We start from the raw sequence: 20,991 nt of genomic DNA on the forward strand, positions 1-20,991 counted from the left end.
ATCCAATAACTGACAAATCTTCAACATATTGAGTAAAATAAACACCTACAAACAAGACAATGCACAACAAATCCTATCACCTATGTTCTGATATAAAGTGTAGCCATCAGACATATGGTGCATAAGAAATGATGAGAGCCTCTAAGGAAACATAACTATAAGGAGGAACTAAACATGTTCATCAACATGGCAGAAAGGAATTGATACCACAGCAATGTAGTACGCAAGCTACGTAGCACCTTAAAAATAAGATACAAACAAAAAAGAACAGAAATAAGAAAAATCCATATATACTAACGGAGAATTACAATCCACATCCTGGTTCACGTCAGGAAACTCGTAGCATAATACAAATAAAACAGTGGCACCACACCACATAGCACAACCAGTTCCCATACAAAATTAATAACACCTTCAAAAAACATATAAGACAAATTATACAATACAAAAAAGTTAAGAACCGTGAAGAAAGAGAAAGATAAATACATTACTGTAGGTGACTTCAGAGGAGGAGAGAGAAAGAGGAGGGAGATGAGTGGGTCTTGAAAGAGAAGAAGGGAAGTAAGGTTAAAAAGGCTTTATGGAAGTCCAATTACGTACCACAAAATATAATCTGGAAAGACGTGTAAACCTGTTAACGCAACAGTTTGCTAACACAGATATCTATCTTTTTTATTATGTAAAAGACTTTCTGAGGTTTGTGCAGCTTAGCATCAGTCTTCATTATAAGTGCCTCGCAGTGTTACAGCCACTCGAGACAGACGTTAGCTGAACACCTAACCACCTGTTCACATCTCAGACCAGTTAACAGTTTAATGGCCAGTTAGCTAAAGGTTCCTTTTGTGATGTATGGAGACACTGAGTGCATACTGGAATCAGTTAACACATGCAGTCATAGTCTAACTTTGGTTCATATTAGGAACAAGAACATGTACATATGACTTTTAGTGTTAGCGATTACTTCCACTGTAGCTATGGTGGTGAATATCAATATTTTAAGTTTTATACAGATGGTGACTAGATGAAGTTGTTCACAGAGTAGCTATACTTGTTTGCCATGATTGTCAATAAATTCTTATTGCAAAATATAAAGACTGACATCAGCTGTGAAGAAGAAATAGTATTTTAGTCAGAAATCTTTGACATATTAAAGAGTTTCAGGAAGGTGAGATAAAAAATATGTATCACAGTTTGCTTATGTATATAGTGCAGCTGTACATGCTTGCTGTAACCTGCAGTATTTTTTTAAACATACACTGTATTTCTGAACTTGAGCAATTATAATGGCCATGTTTCGCTCACAAACGTACATGAAGATTTACAGAGAGAGAGAGTGCATAAAAAAATTAAAAATAAATGAGAAATTTGTTTCTCTGATAGCCTCAGACATGGAGAAGTTCAAGTCATTCATAAAATTTCAGACTTACCATATCAGTTACTGTCTGCTGAGATCGACATTCACTAGGCGATTGACTGATATTCTCCATGGCTAATAAGCTGCAATGACGAATCTGGAACAATTGCAAACGCTGCTCACATTTAACTTCCGTCTACGAGCGCCATGACACTGGTGTGGAGTTTATGGCTGGATGTTTCCCATGACCAGTGCGGCGGCGCGCTGGGATCCCAGAACTTTGTCGTGTGGAATGCTGCTGAGTGCCGGCATAGAGGTGGCAACAATCAAACGTTTCATGGCATGCTAGAGTCGAGACCCTCCGAGCATGTGTGGACTGCGCTGCTGCTGTGTCAGCGTGGTGGTCCGATGACGGCCGGTGTGGTGATGTGGTGGACTGAACACAGGTACTCGGAGCATGGACTTTGCTACGCCGCCATGAAGACCTCACTGCTGCCATACCGGCGATATACGCGCATAGTGGTCGAAATCGAATGATCTCAAGCCCTTAATCTTCACTTGCGATCCACACTTGCTCAACGCAACCTTCAGTTACAGCTCTCTATAAAACTAAATCCCTGAACCGAACCTACATTTGCAGCAGTACTAGTCGGTTCGCCTAGAGGATGATTATTTCTACACTTACTGTAATTTTAATAATAAAAAGATGAATTTCTTTAACTATAATGTAGTAAACAGATTTTAAAAAAAAAGTAAGTTTATCATAGATGCGGCAATTCTAAATAACAAACCCGAAGTACTGATGGTTAATGTTCAATAAACAATGTTTGTTCTTAAACCACGTTGATACTCTGATATGAAATTAAGTGAACTGAAAACAGCTGAGGCCCTCAGTACATAAAAATAAAGTATCTGGAAAAATCAAACGGTGTTTACAGCTAAGTTGTTTGTAGTTAAATTTACCATAACTCAAATTAATACATCTCTGACCGACGCATAATGTAAGTATCGTAAGTGCCACTAAGTCATAAGAACTAATCAAAGTCCTCATTAACAAACTGGGAAAATTCAGTCTCACTGCAGATACTTCTAAGCCCTCATTGACCGTTAGTGAAATATTGTAAAGTATTGTAAGTGCTGTCGCTGGAAAACTTCTAAGTCATACATTGTATGGCTGCACTGCTGCCCATACTAACACATTTCTTGCCTCTGTAACTCCATCCAGAACAATGCTAATGAACAAGGTGGCCACTGTCCTTTTATCGCCTTGGTGGCCCCCAAAAAGTGGTACTCCCACGTCATTTTATGGGTTAAGGCTATCACCTGCCGTTCTTACAACTTTTTATATAAATTTAATGTTTAAAAAATGTAAATTCTTGTTGCAGTGTTCAGTAGCAGTTCATGAATTCTGTGCCTTCAGTGATCACTGTGCAGACACGTGTGGTACCTCTATCTCATACAAATGTTCATCCTGTTCTCACTGCTTCAATCACAATTAACATATATAGATGCTATCATTCTTAATTATCTCGAAAACTGTGCAAATTAATAAGCAATTAATTAAAAGCTGGACTCTAGCCATATTTTTGCTCTCTTGGGACACTTATCTGATATGTAAGTTATGGGGTACAATCACGGTGTTATGCAAATCACTTCGAACTGGGTTTTTATTTAATTTCCACAGGTTGTATAACGCAGTCTTATAATGTCCCTGATATAAATCCTAAGTGGGGTAGCTAGCCTCTCATATAATTTATTCTTTAAAAGAACTGATCAAAGTTCCCCTTCAGAAATGATGATGAGAAAGGATTCTGGTGAGTGAAATTGTTTTGTAGATAAATGGCGTCCTAAAAAATTACAACTAAATTTATTTTCCTTATATGGAACGCAAAATTTATCATGAATTTGTACAAGGAACGATCATGTGTATTAATTAAACCAAACATGCAAATGGTCCTCACCTGATAGAGGTGTTGGCAAGAACCTAGTATAAACGAAACTGCCTCCGCCAGGACTTTGTGCGGGGAGCTTTCTGGCGATAGCTGCAAATGGCACATGATAACGTGGGTGCCAAATGTGACGCCGTTCTGTCAGTTCTCCCGTGGAGCTCGGAACCATTTCTCCGAAACGTCCCAAACAGTTCCACAGCAGGACCCTGAGCTGGTGCATTCCTGCCCAAACCGTGAGGCTTTCACCAGAAACCTGCCACCAGCCACTGTAGAAACAACGAACGTTAGTCCTCTGGCTCTTCAGACCCAGCATCAAGAGACGAAGCCACCCGCCACAAGTCGGGACTCCGTCCGCAACTCACAGTAACTGAATGTTCCCCTCACCTGCTATTCGCTGCTATTGTGAGCGGTTGGCCTCCCCACAGCCCAAAAGTTTCCACTTGTCTCCAGCGTCAAAAGAACAGAATTATAATATGCATTAATCCCACTGTCAACCACGTACATGCTGGTACACAGCTCCCGTTTACCCGCTTTGCATGACAGTGTAATACTGTACTGAAATGACATTAACTTGCAAGTATGTAAATCAAGATTCAGGAAATGCAAGACAGGTTTGTTTAATGGCCCTTCTTAAGTGTATGAAGAGGCCAGGGGGCCTCCCGTCTCGCTAAATAAAAATTAAAATTATATATATCACACACAAAATGTAACTGGTGTGTATTCATATCTGTTAATACATCATGTCTCGCTATTAGTTGTTTTAGATTAAAAGAATATGCTGATTTCAATTAAAAGTTCAATTAAAACGTCTCCCATAGGTTGATTGAATTGAGTAGTGAAACATGTCGATCTTATTGACTATCTCTAGTATTTGATCCATAGGTCGATCTCTTTTTTGCCATTAAAACAGTAGTATTTATTAATTACTTATTATTTTTCCATTAAATAATCTTTGTCTCGACACTACTCATCTCCAAGCATATCGATATATGCACGGTATCGTCTTTCACTCGCCTTTAACATATCGAACTTTGCAGCTGCTCATAGCACATGACCACCACACCTACCCACCACATATCAGAATGTCTGACCACAATCAAACATTAATTCTCAGATACATTGAACATTTATGTGGAAGCGTGCATGTGTGTGTGTGTGTGTGTGTGTGTGTGTGTGTGTGTGTGTGTGTGTGTCACTTTCCACCTGTACCGGCCATTGTAGCTGCAATGCTGGCAGATGGTCAAGAGGTGTATGATGGGAATAGTACTAAAGATTCTATGGTACTAAGCTTATAAAACGTGGGCCAGAAGCCCCATGTTGACTGAGACTATGTTTATATGTTTATCTGTTCTGTTCAAATGGATCAGATGGCTCTAAGCACTATGGGACTTAACATCTGAGGTCATGAGCCCCCTAGACTTAGAACTGCTTAAACCTAACTAACCTAAGAACAGCACACACGTCTCTGCCCGAGGCAGGATTCGAACCTGCGACCTTAGCAGCAGCGCTGTTCCCGACTGAAGCACTTAGAACCGCTCGGCCACAGTGGCCGGCTATCTGTTCTGTCACCTTGGCTATAATGTTTACTATTGGTTAACTTGTAGTCTATTAGTCCTCACCTTCAGCACTAATGTTGATTTGGGCCTCTCTGTTAATCTACCTCACAGTTTTAAAATTTCAGTTTATTAACAAATCGTAAGGACTGACATAGAATCTGAAAATCGTTGTATAGAAACACGCACCAAGCAGAGCAGAAACTGTACTGTCAGGTTTTAATCTAAGTTGTTTGCATATACTTCCGTGTTAGGTCTCTTATCTTCCACATCTTCCACTGTTTACCAAAAGGTAACCCCTCCTTGATAGTATTGCCACTTCGCTGACTGCAGCCAGCATTCTCCGCCCTCAGAAACCTTATTCAGCCACCTTCAAATCACTTGTCCACCGTATTACTCGCATCTCCTGTACCGGCCTTAATAGGCAGGAAGGCAGTCAGGAGAGACGTTGTAGGGACAGGAAGGTAGGAGGGAGGTTATGGCAACTCTAGCCGTGAAGTGGGACTAGATGGCTCAGTCAATAATAGAATTCCCAGGAAAGGCAGCAACCTAGATACGAACTCCAGTTACACAATACGATTCAATTCGTCAGGAACTTGCCAACAGCAGTTGTTGAGTACTGTTATATGCACTTCTGTGTAATATGACAGTATTTATAATAAACTTACTTCAAGCATATAATGTTGCACAGTAAAATATTATTAGTTATGTCGCAAAACAGACATTTGACTTTTTATAACCCAAAATGATGTAAAAATTGTTCATTGGCTGTATAGGATGATTTCAATGTTTTCTTCACATTCATAGTTGAGGTGATTCACAGAGTCTGTTAATGGTTTATGAAATCATTAGACAGAATGAGCATCATTTGTCTCATTTGAACCATCTCTGGTACGTATACAGCTATCGTGAATTCCATATCAAGTGGAACATCAGATTCCATTGGATGAAACAGTATGGTGTAGATCAGTAAGCAAGCATATTGTAGAATCGTTTACCCCAAAACTACCTCTTAACACCAATACGAAGCCATTCCCAAATTTAGAGAAAATTCCATTACTGGTACATAACAACGGTGGTATCAAACGTCCATCATTCTTTGGCGGGCAAAGGAAGGAGAGAGGCCGTGGCGTAAAGCTCCTAATCAGCAACACACTTTGCGCCAGTGCCTTCGATTAAATTCCAAACACCTCCGCAGTGCCTCGTGGGTGAGCGAGCGCGTGTGATACTGTCGACGGCGACACGTCCATCCGAACGCTACGTCAGGACCTGCGGTGTTCTTGGTGCTATTCAAGAAGCGTTGGCTATCTCCTAGCACTGGGTGTCAATCTCTTCCTTCTCTCATTACCGTGCAACTCAAATATGACACTGCGCTATATGCATACCAGTTATTCATTTACGCTTGACAGATACACTTAAGATACAGCACTTACATACCACATGGAAAGGGAATTGTGGGAGGAGGAAGGAAACTAGTTCCGTAGATGGACCCACACTTAGAGTTCTCCCAGCTAATAATAACATACTACTCTCGTTTCTTGCGACGATCGTTGGAATCGCTATCTAAATGTTTTTTCTGAGAAGCAGTATGCACCCGATAAATTGTATCTTGACTGAGGTATGACATTATCAGTAATATTACTCATTTCTAGAAACAATTCTCCGTTTCTATAAAACTGATTTCCGATGTTGCTTAGGACCATATGTTAAACAGGCAACCAAACATTACACACCACTCCCAAATAGCAATAGGTTTCATTAAAAAAACTAAATTAAAAAGTTAGGAGTATCGTACCATTAAAGTCAATTTTCTATAGATCACTGCTGTGAGAGAGTAAAAAGCCATCCTTGAGAATAGGGGCAATGAGGGCTAATCATTTGGTCGAAAATATACAGGTTAAACTGTGTTGCTAGAAGGCAATAAACGAAAGTGTGCTTGAGTTATTCCAAACGAAATATGTAGCCAGCATATTGTTCTGTCGTCGCTGAACATACTACTCACATAATCCACTAGGAAAAGATACCCCCGAAAAAATAGTTACATTTTTGATATGTCAGTTCAAAGATATGTTTGCTATAAAAAGTTAAAGGCTGTTACCATAAGTAATAACAATCAAGCTCTGAAACCTTCAAATTACACATAATGTACATTTCTCAGCACCAGAGGAGCAGTTTTGGAACGCTGTGTGACTCATGAAGTTGAAAAGAAATTCTCTCTCTCTCTCTCTCTCTCGCTCACACACACATATATACTACCTTACTTGAGCGCAACGTAAAATAAATAGGACATGCGTATCTTATACTAAAATATCATACAGTGAGTACTGATTCGTAAGAGACAATGAATAAAATGAAACATGTGTTAGTATTTTACATATAGCATCCAGGGTGCGATAATGTAATTCATGATTATTATTTTAACGTTGCATAAAAACAATGAGTGTGAAATCTGTCTGTAAAATATATAACCAAACAGTAACCTGCCGAAAAGCTCCCTTTCATCTACCTTGAGACCGGACCTGATAACCTAATGCTATGCAAAGAAATACCGCTTTTATAACGAACGTTAAATATGGGTTTGTTGCACCAGCAGCGACATGTGACCGTGTTTGAACTAGAAATAAGATGAGGAAGAGTTCAGTGCTGACTGGTAATCGAACCACAAACATATCGTTGTTGGCCACACACAAAGAGACGTCAACTACCAAATTTTTCTCCACCAGCAGCTCGGAATAACAGCCTGGAACTCACAGTTATCTCGCAAATAGTTCCGTGTCTCACTGGGAGTAAAAAGCGTCAGATATCGTTAGTGTTGACAACTAATGAAACTACATTAAAAATCAAAGTCATTAACCACCAGCAGATACGTGTTCTCATGCTAGAGCTTGATAATACATAATGAAAACTTTAGTGCTAGGCCTGGATTTTAACCCATTAACGAGCAATATGTGGAGCCGTTAGGGAATGTGCAGTTTTGAACAAACAACAAGTTGTAGTCGCACTGTATTGTCATGAAGGGATCAAATTCCGGGTTAAGAGTGGTCTGAGTAGCATTCCCGGTTCAGAACCAATTTTTTCGACTTACAGAAGTTCAAATAAAATATGAAATACTTGTCCTGCAACCCTACATAGCGTTTGTTTCGTCACTAGAAATAAATAACTAGTATAAAAAAGGTTACTGGTGATAGAGTTTTTACATGTCGCCACTCCTGACTGTATTGTGGTTCAATCTAACGTCTACTTGGTAGAGAAGGAATATCGTGTTAAATGTGAATTTCAGACCACAATGCCATTATACCTTCTTCCCTTGCCGTAGCTAAGAGAGAATAGAATCTGTCTCTCCCTATCAAAATCATCAGTAGAAGTTGGAATTGAACCAAGACCGAAAGTGTACGACACTAGCATCAAACCAACAGACAACCAAATCACCTGGTCTGTGACTAATTTTTCTTTCGTAATGCACCACACTGGATGAGAATTCTGACGCACAGGCTCCATGTAGTGGTTTGCAGCATGTTAAGTACATTCATTTGCTTGGTTGACCGAATCGCCATGAACTAGCTGCCTCGGCTACCCACTGCATACATTCGACTCAATTTTGTAATCACCGAAATAAAATCACGTGATTGTCACCTACACAAAACTGCCAACAGTGTAGGATGCAGAAATTTAAATAGGGAGTGTTCCTTTCCAATTGAGCTACTCCATAGCACTATCTGTGTATTGAAAACGTCGTGCAGTGCAAAAGAAAAGCTGTAACTGTCTGTCTCTCAGAAGTCTAGAGCCAGCCATATGCATTATTTCACAGCACTGTGGAATGCAGAAGTTATGGAGGAACTATCGTTGACTTCTGGTGGTGCTGCAGCTGCGTGTCAGCTAGTAGTGTAACGGTAAGCATTGCATACCGTACATAAAAGGTCGGGAGTTCGAGTATATTTACTTCTACATTTTTTTAAACACAATTCTGCTGTCTGCTGAAGTTATCAGTCTACTGGAACTTTGAACATAATTCCCTTCACTACTCAACCCAAAATATTTGCATGTGGAAAAAGGGCTAACTTCTGCGGCATCTTTTTCTTTTCAGGTTTAATAGATGGCTAGGCAGCAGGTGCATCACAAACCTTTTGTATTATGTATGGGGAAAGCGCATCGTGACAAAATGCATCAGAAAAGTATTTTCTGCATTAGCTGTCGTGTTATAGTCTCATTTTATTCTTCCTTAAACCTTGTTTAACAGCTTTAACTCAGTACTAGTTTTCTACATGCATGTTATCAATAAACTGCAAGTGCATTGTCAGACTGTTATAGATAATATCAAAGAATTCGCATATATCGTTGATGTTTAATTTCTCTCTCATGTCTACTATTGTTTTAGCAACACTAAAGGAGACCTTGCGAAAATTGTGCACTGCATTATAAGAAATGAAATAAAACTTCCCACCATAACCTTATGACAAAAGTCTGTTTTAATAAAACTGAGTATATGTACACAAGGGTGCCTCTATTGACACAAATTAGTAAAATACTACTCACTTAGATTTCGATTGGGTCAGTGTTTCATTGGTATGCTTTGTCATACTCAAGAGGTATGCAAATGTGAGATTTCATAAATAAAGTTAAGTATTCCTGGAAACCCAAAATTTGCTTGTCAGCATCGGAAAGCGGTGTTACCTCTTGTGCAGCATTGTGAGTTTTTCACAATTGCACTACGAACCGAAAGTATTTTCTTGCGATTTCCTTATCGATGTCTGATGTGACAGCTTGTAGCTCTTTCACAGAAGGGATAAAAAGCTACAGTGAGCGAGACTGGAACGGGAACCAGAACAGACCCTTTTACGATTGAGCTAGCGAGGAGGTATACGGCTTGCTTTCCTATTATGAGGCCAATAGTGACTAGAACACATAAACCGCTATTTAAAGGATATTAGTTGCGACTTTCTTGGGCTGAAAACCGTAAATTTACAATCTTTTGTTACACCTGAAGCGGTAATAACTCAGATTATTCATTGGAAATAACAGGAAAAATCAAGTGAACTTTGAGGCTTACTTCCGTGCACACCAGAAAGTAACTTGTCGATCACAGAGTTGCCAAACATACCTTGCCTTGTTGCCAAATACCAGTTACAGTACCAGCAGGAAGAAGACGAACCAATGTGTTCCTACAGCGGGCTGGGAAGTGACCAAAGCTGGCATCTCAAAGACATGGCTGCCACGGCCTGGAATACGTCTGATTCGCGTTCCTGTAACTAGGTTCAGAGACTGGAGCTTAGTTACTAATAATACTCAGAACTGACTGCAAACTAAGCACCATAAATCAGTAACTCTCATAGTTTTTTATATTTGTTTCATAAGAGTACTCAAAACTAAGGAACGCATTCATAGACGTTTTCGTGACTGGCCGACAGTCGAGCACAACAAATAAATAAAAAAAAAAAAAAAGAATGTGTGTGTGTGTGTGTGTGTGTGTGTGTGTGTGTGTGTGTGTGTGTGTGTGTGTGTATTTGTGTGTGTGTGTGTGTGAGAGAGAGAGAGAGAGGGAAGAGAGAAAGAGAGAGAGAGAGAAAGAGATAAATATAAAAAAGAATGAGGGAGGGAGAAATTCAATCATGATATGTAATGAAATCTTTCACTAAAATGACATGTTCTGCATCATTACGAAATGTCGTATTCATGAACTATGGAACAAGTATTAATCTAATCAAATCCAATCCAATATAATCCAATCATACTTTTTACTAGCCATGAAGAGTCATGAATTACCGAAATTTTCGCCAATATCAGTAACCAAATCTAAGCTTGAAAATCAAAGACGAAAGTTTTTGTAATAAACCGGGACTCCTATCAAGATCCTTTCGTCCCTGTTAACTAACCACGAAAGATGTCTGATTTCCCACCATTCAGAAGTAACATAGTGTGTATGCATTTAAAGATGAAGCACATGATGTGAAGTTCTGCGACGGAGATACAAACCCAACAAGTAATCGGATTGTTAAGTAAGTAAAATCAAATGTTACATATCGGTTTTTCTCACCAGCTGCTAGGTGTTTGAATCTAAAATAAGGATACAAATTTTTGTGCCTGAGCGACAATTGAACCGTACACCTACCATCTTTCTTTATCATCCACGACTATAACTTAAGTATCAATTGCTTACTCACCAACAGTAAGATGTATGCATGTTTGACCAGAAATAACGACACTCATTGCGATTGTTGGCAACACATAAACAGACATTAAAAATGCACGTTAATTTTCACTATCAGGCCAGTGTGGACATGATAGGGCTTGAAATGAAATTATGAATATTTTTGTACTGGTTCAGGATTCGGACCCAAATACTTACCTTTGGAGGAGACCTAGGGAAGATTGCAGTCTTGGGAAAAGGAAAGAAAGGATTGAACTATACTGTTCCGAGAGATTCAGATCCTCGAAAGAGGAGATACGAATTCAAATCGCAGTCCAGTGCCAAATTTTTCAACGTCTCTAGTTCAATCAAGTACAAGTAAAATACGAGCCCTGTTCCATTAAATGGCTATCAGTTCATCAAATAAAATATGATGTAAGTAAGCTTACAGGCGACAGTATTCCTGTTTACCATGATTCCGCCTATGTCATTTCCCAACGTAAACCAGCTCTGTCCAGTTGGTAACGAAGGAACATGATGTTGAATGCGGATTCTCGATTATAAAGTCTCTTGAGGTTACCAGAGGTAAAGTAAATCTGTCTGTACCTCTTAAAAGTAAATCCTTGAACCCACGCATTGCACCTGTGATAGTTCGTTCCACCAGACCATTGTGGCCAAATTGCCCAGCCCCAGGAGTGTGTTGTAACGGATGATGTGCTTAGCTTACAAAATTAGCCACGGTGGAAACTTAGTTCAAGAAAATCCACTGTGAAGTGTGAAGTTACAGGATAATTCGATTATTACCGTCATTATTACTATCATTTTCTTCATACCGCTGCTGGAACACATGTGCCTCAAGATCATTTAATGCCTTTTGGTCATTACAGAAGTAGTTGCCCAAGAACAGGTTCTTTCCCTGTCTACGGAATCCTTTTCATGTTAATATCAAACATCAGCAACTACTCGTAGATTAGATTAAAACTAAAGTAATTGATGAAGACGTTACTTGATAACAAAAACGCGCTACCTTTCTTCATTTACTTGCGCCTAGAAATGGCTGTCGAATACTGCCAAACCAAAAGCCAAGGGATCTTACTGCCTTCTGATATACGTCGCTGTCGGTTCTTCCATATGATTTTGTCGACGTGATCTGCTTCAAGTTGTGTATGACAGAGAATGCTTTAGAAAATCAATTTTTTTCCCTTGCAGTAAACAGAAAGATTTTCATTCTAAGCTATCAAAATCCAAAGTTTTCGCAATGTTATTTCAAATTTAATATTCGCTTCTATGATGTATTAAAGTATTTCATGGTTACAAAACCCGTATCAGACTCATTGACCTTACACTTAGTCGCTGACCATAAATTCTAGCTCAGAGTGACGCCAGTTTAAGTAACCTAATGTAGCGAAGACTATTTGCTAGTGCTCTTTCTCACCGTAAAATACGAAATTCACTCATTGGGCTCCATAAGTACACTGGAACAATAATTTCTGTATGTATGCAATGCATACGGATTGTAGAATTTAGTGGTGCTCTCTCTTTCACTTCTGTATACAATAAGCCTGACCTATATGGGCCCTATATCATTACAGGCTCTGGGCAGTGCAACATCATACTGACAAAAGTAATGTGCTTATACTGACAACGTCACAGTTCGTTTTACCTGATTTTGTAATCATTTAAATAAAACAATATGACCTTCCAATGGGAGACATTTCGTACCTCTTTTCCTTCTGTGAAATTTGTCACTAAGCTTTTTGCCTTCCAACCAGCGAAATGCGACAGAGAACGGCCAGTAAACGATTCACAAACCACGATTTAGTGCCGTTAAGACGATTTCTTCAATCATTGTCGCAGCTGAAGCAATTTAGTGTCTTCTTAAATCGTCTTATGCAGCAACGTTCACAAATATCTCAAACAGGAAAAGTTCTTTATCCAGGTACGAAGGTTGTAAAACAAATTCCCACAGTTTGTGTCATGTTGATCTTTTCGGCAGATAGCACTGCGCAAGTATTTTATCTAAGAGGTATCACAAGTAGTGTTCCTGTAGCTGTGAGAATCGTTGGTTGAAAACGAGTTTAAAACCCATGGGTACAGTGCTGCTAAATGTTCAAAATGATTATCAACCTAAGACTGAGTTCATCCACAAACTGAGGCGTATTTATAATATTGAAGCCAGAATGTGTATCCATGTCTTCTATGAGTGGGCATTGGGAGGCGTTTACACACACGTATACAGTACTATGAATACTTCGAACGCTACTGTTAACGTTGCTCTCATAAACTAATTTTCTTTTTTTAATTCTTCTGGATCTTCAGCATGCAATTTGTGTTGTAGACACAGCCTTAGACAAAAAAATTGACCTCCGAGCCGCTCACGTAAGGTGGACAATACGGTCGTGCCCCCCTCAGAATTCTATGTCGAGGAGTCTGCTCGATCTGGCAACATTGTAGACTGCGGCACTTCCCGGAGGAAGTCTTCACTCCAGACTGCAAATTTTGGGTTTCCAGGAATACATAACTTAATTATGAAATGCCACATTTGCATACCTCTTGAGTATGACACAACATACAAATTATACACTGACCCATTCGAAATCTAACTGAGTAGTATTTTACTATTTCGTGCCGATAGAGGCACAATTGTGTACAGATACTCAATTTTACTAAAACAGACTTTCGTCATAACGTTATCGTGGGTAGTTTTACTTCATTTCTTGTAAAACAGTGCAACGATATACGCGAATTCTCTGATGATGTCCATAACAGTCTGACAATGCACATGCAATTTATTGATTACATGCATGTAGAAAACTTGTACTGAGTTAAAGCAGTCAAACATCTAATGTAGAAAACACTTTTCTGAAGCGTTTTGGCACGATACGCTCTCCACATACGTAATACAAAAGGTTTGTGATGCACCTGCTGCCTGGCCATCTATTAAACCTGAAAAGAAAAAGATGCCGCAGAAGTTAGCCTTTTTTCCACATGCAACTATTTTGGGTTGAGAAGTGAAGGGGATTATGTTCAAAGTTCCAGTAGATTGATAACTTCAGCAGACAGCAGAATTGCGTTTTAAAAAATGGAGAAGTAAATATACTCGAACTGCAGACGTTTTATGTACGGTACGCAATGCTTACCGTTACACTACTAGCTGACACGCAGCTGCAGCACCACCAGAAGTCAACAATACTTCCTCCATAACTTCTGCATTCCACAGTGCTGTGAAATAATGCATATGGTTGGCTCTAGACTTCTGAGAGACACACAGTTACAGCTTTTCTTTTGCACTGCACGACGTTTTCAATACACAGATAGTGCTATGGAGTAGCTCAATTGGAAAGGAACACTCCCTATTTAAATTTCTGCATCCTACACTGTTGGCAGTTTTGTGTAGGTGACAATCACGTAATTTTATTTCGGTGATTACAAAATTGAGTTGAATGTATGCAGTGGGTAACCGAGGCAGCTAGTTCATGGCGATTCGGTCAACCAAGTAAATGAATGTACTTAACATGCCGCAAACCACTGCATGGAGCCTGTGCGTCAGAATTCTCATCCAGTGTAGTGCAACGGCTTTACGAAAGAAAAAGGAGACACAGACCAGGGGATTTGATTGTCTGTTGGTTTGATGCTAGTGTCGTACACTTACGGTCTTGGTTCAATTCCAACTTCTACTGATGATTTTGATAGGAAGAGACAGATTCATTTCTCTTTTAGCTACGGCAAGGGGTATAATGGCATTCTGGTCTGAAATTCACATTTAAATTGATATTCCTTCTCTACCAAGTAGACGTTGGATTGAACCACAGTACAGTCAGGAGTGGCGACATGTAGAAACTCTATCGCCAGTAACCTTTCTTATACTAGTTATTTATTTCTAGTGACGAAACAAACGCTATGTCGGGTTGCAGGACAAGTATTTCGTATTTCATTTGAACTTCTGTACGTCGAAAAAGTTGGTTCTGAACTGGGAATGCTACTCAGACCGCCCATAACGCGAAATTTGATCCCTTCATGACAATACAGTTCGACTACAACTTGTTGTTTGTTCAAAACTGCACATTCCTCAACAGCTCCACATATTGCGCGTGAATGGGTTCGAATCCGGACCCGGCACTTAAGTTTTCATTATGTATTATCAAGCTCTAGCATGAGAACACGTATCTGCTGGTGGTTAATAATTTTGATTTTTAATGTAGTTTCATTAGTTGTCAACACTAACGAATCTGACGTTTTTTACTCCCAGTGAGACACGGAACTATTTGCGAGATAACTGTGAGTTCCAGGCTGTTATTCCGAGTTGCTGGTGGAGAAAAATTTGGTAGTTGACGTCTCTTTGTGTGTAGCCAACAACGATATGTGTGGGGTTCGATTACCAGTCAGCACTGAACTCTTCCTCATCTTATTTCTAGTTCATACATGCTCACATGTCGCTGCTGGTGCAAAAAACGCATATTTAACATTCGTTTTCTCTAGAATATAAGAGCGACAGGTGCCGGGTTTGAGTCTTTGGAAGGCAAAAATTAATGTTTCGTCTCGTCATTTCAGTTAAAACATCTAGCTAGTGCCGAGAAAAATCGATATGTCACAGTTTATTGTGCTTCGATAACAATCCGATTAGGTTCTGGGTTCGATCCCTGTCCAACACAAAGCTTTACGTCACGGCATTTCAAGTAAGTTACTTGTGAAGAAGCAGTATTTAACATCTCTCGTAATTCGTTAACAGGGACAATAGATGCTGGGTAGGAATTCGCATTCGTTAAAAATGTTTAAGTTATGTAATTTAAAGTTGATGTTTGCTAACTGATACTGCCTAAAATCGAGGTATATCACTCTCTGTACGCCTAGTCAGGAATGACTGTTAGCTTCCGTCCGCAACATCTGCAATTAAATGTGGACAATCGTAACATGATATACATAAATAGATAATAGAATAAGAACTAGAGACATATTCTATGCTTCTCAACCGTAAATATAGGATGTAGATGCTTACTTTCCCTTCTTCTGTGTAAGTACTCATCGACAGTGCCAGTAAATATTACTTCCGTTCCATTTTACGAGGTGCATTTGAGTTCTAAGGCCTCCCATTTTTTTTCTCCGGACTGGAAAGAGATAGAAACATGCGCATTGTTTTAAAATGAGGCCGCATTCGTTATCAATACGTCCCAGAGATGGCAGCACCGTACGGCAGATGGAATTTTACCGCCAGCGGCGAGAATGAGAACTGTTTTAAATACTCAAAATGGCGACGTTTTCCTTACTTGAACAGCGTGCAATCACTCGTTTTCTGAATTTGAGTGGTGTGAAACCAATTGAAATTCATTGACAGTTGAAGGAGACATGTGGTGATGGAGTTATGGATGTATCAAAAGTGCGTTCGTGGGTGCGACAGTTTAATGAAGGCAGAACATCGTGTGACAACAAACCGAAACAACCTCGGGTTCGCACAACCCGGTCTGACGACATGATCGAGAAAGTGGAGAGAATTGTTTTGGGGGATCGCCGAATGACTGTTGAACAGATCGCCTCCAGAGTTGGCATTTCTGTGGGTTGTGTGCACACAGTCCTGCATGACGACCTGAAAATGCGAAAAGTGTCATCCAGGTGGGTGCCACAAATGCTGACGGACGACCACATGGCTGCTCGTGTGGCATGTTGCCAAGCAATGTTGACGCACGACAGCATGAATGGTACTTTCTTTTCGTCGGTTGTGACAATGGATGAGACGTAGATGCCATTTTTCAATCCAGAAACAAAGCGCTAGTCAGCTCAATGGAAGCACACAGATTCACCGCCACCAAAAAAGTTTCGGGTAACGCCAGTGCTGAAAAAATGACGGTGTCCATGTTCTGGGTCAGCGAGGGCGTAATCCTTACCCATTGCGTTCCAAAGGGCACTACAGTAACAGGTGCATCCTACGAAAATGTTTTGAAGAACAAATTCCTTTCTGCACTGCAACAAAAACGTCCGGGAAGGGCTGCGCGTGTGTTGTTTCACCAAGACAACGCACCCGCACATCAAACTAACGTTACGCAACAGTTTCTTCGTGATAACAACTTTGAAGTGATTCCTCATGCTCGCTACTCACCTGACCTGGCTCCTAGTGACTTTTGGCTTTTTCCAACAATGAAAGACACTCTCCATGGCCGCACATTCACCAGCCGTGCTGCTATTGCCTCAGCGATTTTCTAGTGCTCAAAACAGACTCCTAAAGAAGCCTTCGCCGCTGCCATGGAATCATGGCGTCAGCGTTGTGAAAAATGTGTACGTCTGCAGGGCGATTACGTCGAGATGTAATGCCAGTTTCATCGATTTCGGGTGAGTAGTTAATTAGAAAAAAAATCGGAGGCCTTAGAACTTGGATGCACCTCGTATAACCAGTACATAGCAGTCGAGATTTGAAACCATGATTCGTATCAGAAGAAACGCTACATTTCTGGAATGTGTGTACTAACACAAACTTCCTCAGAGAGGTAAGGTGAAAAATTTGTGACAGTAAGTAGTGAAAATCGACACTGCAAATCTGCCCCAGCATGGTGGGTCCCACTTTGAGTCTTTGGGTATTCCCACATTCGTTCGTTTAATGTGCAGTTTTCCACCCCAACTCTTATTTACAGAAATACATTGTACCGGTTACCTGTTGTGTACCTGACAGCGTTTCCTGAAATGTTACGTTTCTGATCAACAGTTGCACTGCTTGATGCATGTACCAGATAAGCAAAAAAAAAAAAAAAAAAGAAAAAAAAAGAAAAATAGTGTATGAATTCCTAAGAGACCAAACTTCTGAGGCCTTCGGCCCCTGTACTTACACTCTACTTAACCTACCTTAAACTAACTTATGCTAAGAACAACATGCACACCACGCGCCAGGGAGGACTCGAACCTCCGTCGGCAGGGGCCGCACAATCCGTAGCATGGCACCTTTTTTTTTATTTTGTTCGTTATGGTTCGTTGTATTTCGTCGTAGTGGACGTCACATGACATCCGTTGAAGTTCGTTTTGATCTTTTCACTCAGTTTTTTTTTAATTTTTTTTTTATTTACAGAGGCTAGCCAGCTCTCTGACCGAACACGCTGAGCTACCGTACCGGCGTCTGAGACCACGTGGCCACTCCGCGCGGCGCCAGATAAGCATTACGCAACCGTTTTAAGTCATTGTGGACGATGTTATTGACGATCAACAGGACGTAATGCCGGATACGCCTACATCTTTCTTTTCAAGTGCCATTTACTAACAATAACAGCTTATCATGTCTAACGAATATAGGTTTGCGTCGGAAACATTTTGACGTCGCGTAATGTGCTGTGTTTCGTAAGGTACTCCATTATGCAGCAGACGTATCTAGTAACGCTAAAGCTTTTGTGTACTGTGTGAACGAACTGATCGTAGGTGCAAATATGAATTAGAACCGCATCTTGAAAGTGTTGTCTAAACCGATACAAAGAGCGCTTTGGATAATGCAGGCTTAAGAAAGTAGAATGACGTACTGAGAAAATTGAGGTATCCTTTTCGTGTTTGAAAATTACCACCGGCACGTGACCCAAGACTTATCCCTTAAACTAAGCAGGCGGGACCACAGTCTCCTCCACTGCTGCCTGAGATCCGGGGAGGACAGCTGGTGGAACAGCAACACGGAGTAACTCAAGGTCTGCACACGTCGAACATTCACGTTATCTGTCACTGATTTAAGCTTGTTATCTCTTACTTGCTTCTGTCACTCTATAGCTCTGTCGAATCCCATGAGAACTGTATCCTCTTTCTCACTCTCATTTCATCTACGACTTGTCAACTTTATAAGCTTTGAGGTCCTCACATTCTTGTTAGACTTTCAGAACGTGTCACGATTCTTAGTGGCCTTTAAGACTTATCCCATTATCGAAATTGTAGTTGTAGCGTTCACCGCGTTCATTTCCTGAATACCAAAATTCAGTATGTGGGATGCCGCAGTACAAGACTGCACCACAGATACTCTCCCTCTATCTTAACCATTTTCCATCCATATTTCTTCTAATATATGCTTACCAAACGAGCTGGTTCCTTTTGCTTCTTTCTTTCATAGCTGTGAAGGATATATGAGCATAGGACCGATATTTCCGTTCCTTAACTTCTTTTCGTCATGTCCATCTCTAGAATTTGCCGTTGATTCTGTTAATTCTAGGCTGACATGCAAAACTGAGAACTGAGTACACAGCTCCGTCAACTTTTGTGTTACTATATTACTATTCATTTGTTGAACTTAACTCTGTCTCCGATCAACTCAGTGTTGTAAGCACCTGATTTGGCATTCATTTTTACCATGAGGAACAAATGTCTGTATTTAATTTCTTTTAAATTTCACAAACACTTTATCTTCAACTTTTAATACTGAACGCTTGCTCCTAAAAAGTGTAGCCTCTCTTCTTGTTGCCATTGTTTCCTTTCCATCTCAGTATCACCAATTTTTAAAACAAAATCTCATTTCAAAGCACATTCATGTAAACAGACGAAGTTCCAACGCAACCACAGCTACGTGGAATGAAAATACTGGCACATCTTTTTATAGTACTTCTAGCAGACGTCTCCTGCAACCGTCTTTTAAATCTTTCAAGTTTTATTTGTTAACGGAAATACTGAAATTCTTCAGCAAGAGTTATCGCACTGCACAGTCTGTAAAACTTGATATATGGTACAATGCAAATTTCGATAGATTTGATCTTATACTGAAATAGAAGTATTGTAACGGAGTTAAAACAAAAGTTATCCTCCAGAGCAAGACAAGCACCATGAAATTGTCGTTGATTGGTGCTACAAACTATAATAATTTCTAAAGCCGAGTAATGCTTGTTTCTCCGTCAGTCTTATATTAATCTTGAAATATTTATCGCTTCAACGAGACAACAAATAAATATTATAAAAATATCATTATGATATTAATATTACTCTAGTTTGTGTGTACCTGTCTTTACATCAGATACACGGCTTCCTCAAGTCAGATAAATTTCTTTCTGCTCGATGTTAAATTCTGGAAAGAACAACACGGGGCGGAGGGAAAGGCTTAATTAGACTTCAATAAGCAATCACTGTGACACTTTTTACACAGAGTAACTTCTTGTTTCTTTTTTAATTATTTTTTTTTTTAATTTAGTGAAACCTAAGCACATTTCAGTCAGTCTAAAGAAAAAAGGTTTGTTGATTGGCTTGTAATAGAGGATCGTTCAAACTTTTCCAATAAAAATTGTAAAAAATCAATAGTTTCCTGGAAGTCACACATCAGGCTGTCTACACTGTTTTGTAGGAACTTGTGTCCAAAAAATGGAATTTGTTGTGCCGAATTAAAGGAGTCCGAATTACGCTTGAGCATTACTCTCTGTATATACATAAATGACTACGACATATATTAAGAATACACAGCACTTCTCTGGTTGCAGCCACCGTAACCGAGCATATGAGGACCTAGGGAGAACAAGTAACCAAACGTTACACACTTCATTTACGCTAGCCTTCAAGGTTTGCTCGATTCGTGTGACTTTATCAACAATGTCACAGTCTTAAATTACATCACAAGGCATGAGAAGTAGGATGTACATGTTATGGTAGTTTGTCTTGCCCAATTTGATGTTTAACCAGATCTGTGCCAAGATCTTTTACTGTTTGATAAGATAGATAAGGCGTATCATCAAGGAACAAGCGAGAAACCGTTTCATAGGGATAGTCACTGACCAAGTTGGGGTTTGATGTGAGGATCAATGATTTCTTACGATTTAATTTCCGGCTTAAGGTTTGGGCTGATCTTATTATTGAACAAAGGCAGTAATTCATGCCTCATTTGGCAGAAACGACTTTCTTAGGATTGGCATATAGGTACAGACAGATGTCATCACGGTACAAGTGACAGGTGAGAAATGATAATGACATTAGTAAACAAAACTAATGGACAAAAATCTGAACCCTAAAGGATGCCTGACTTCATCATTCCACAGATGACTCATTGATACATGTTGTTCCCGAGAGATCCGTCAAGCTCACCAT

The 20,991-nt window shown here is 39.8% G+C and overlaps 1 protein-coding gene across 1 annotated transcript in view; it reads left to right on the forward strand.

The window, feature by feature from the left end:
* The first annotated feature begins 1,561 nt into the window (after nucleotides 1-1,561).
* Nucleotides 1,562-20,991, forward strand: part of LOC126414853 (odorant receptor Or1-like) — an 83,989-nt gene continuing 64,559 nt past the window's right edge. The window contains exon 1 of the mRNA XM_050083388.1: nucleotides 1,562-1,800. Coding sequence (XP_049939345.1) covers nucleotides 1,562-1,800 — 239 coding nt within the window. The remainder of the gene's footprint in view (nucleotides 1,801-20,991) is intronic.

Source organism: Schistocerca serialis, chromosome 1 (genome assembly GCF_023864345.2).
Source record: "Schistocerca serialis cubense isolate TAMUIC-IGC-003099 chromosome 1, iqSchSeri2.2, whole genome shotgun sequence".
NCBI lineage: Eukaryota > Metazoa > Arthropoda > Insecta > Orthoptera > Acrididae > Schistocerca > Schistocerca serialis.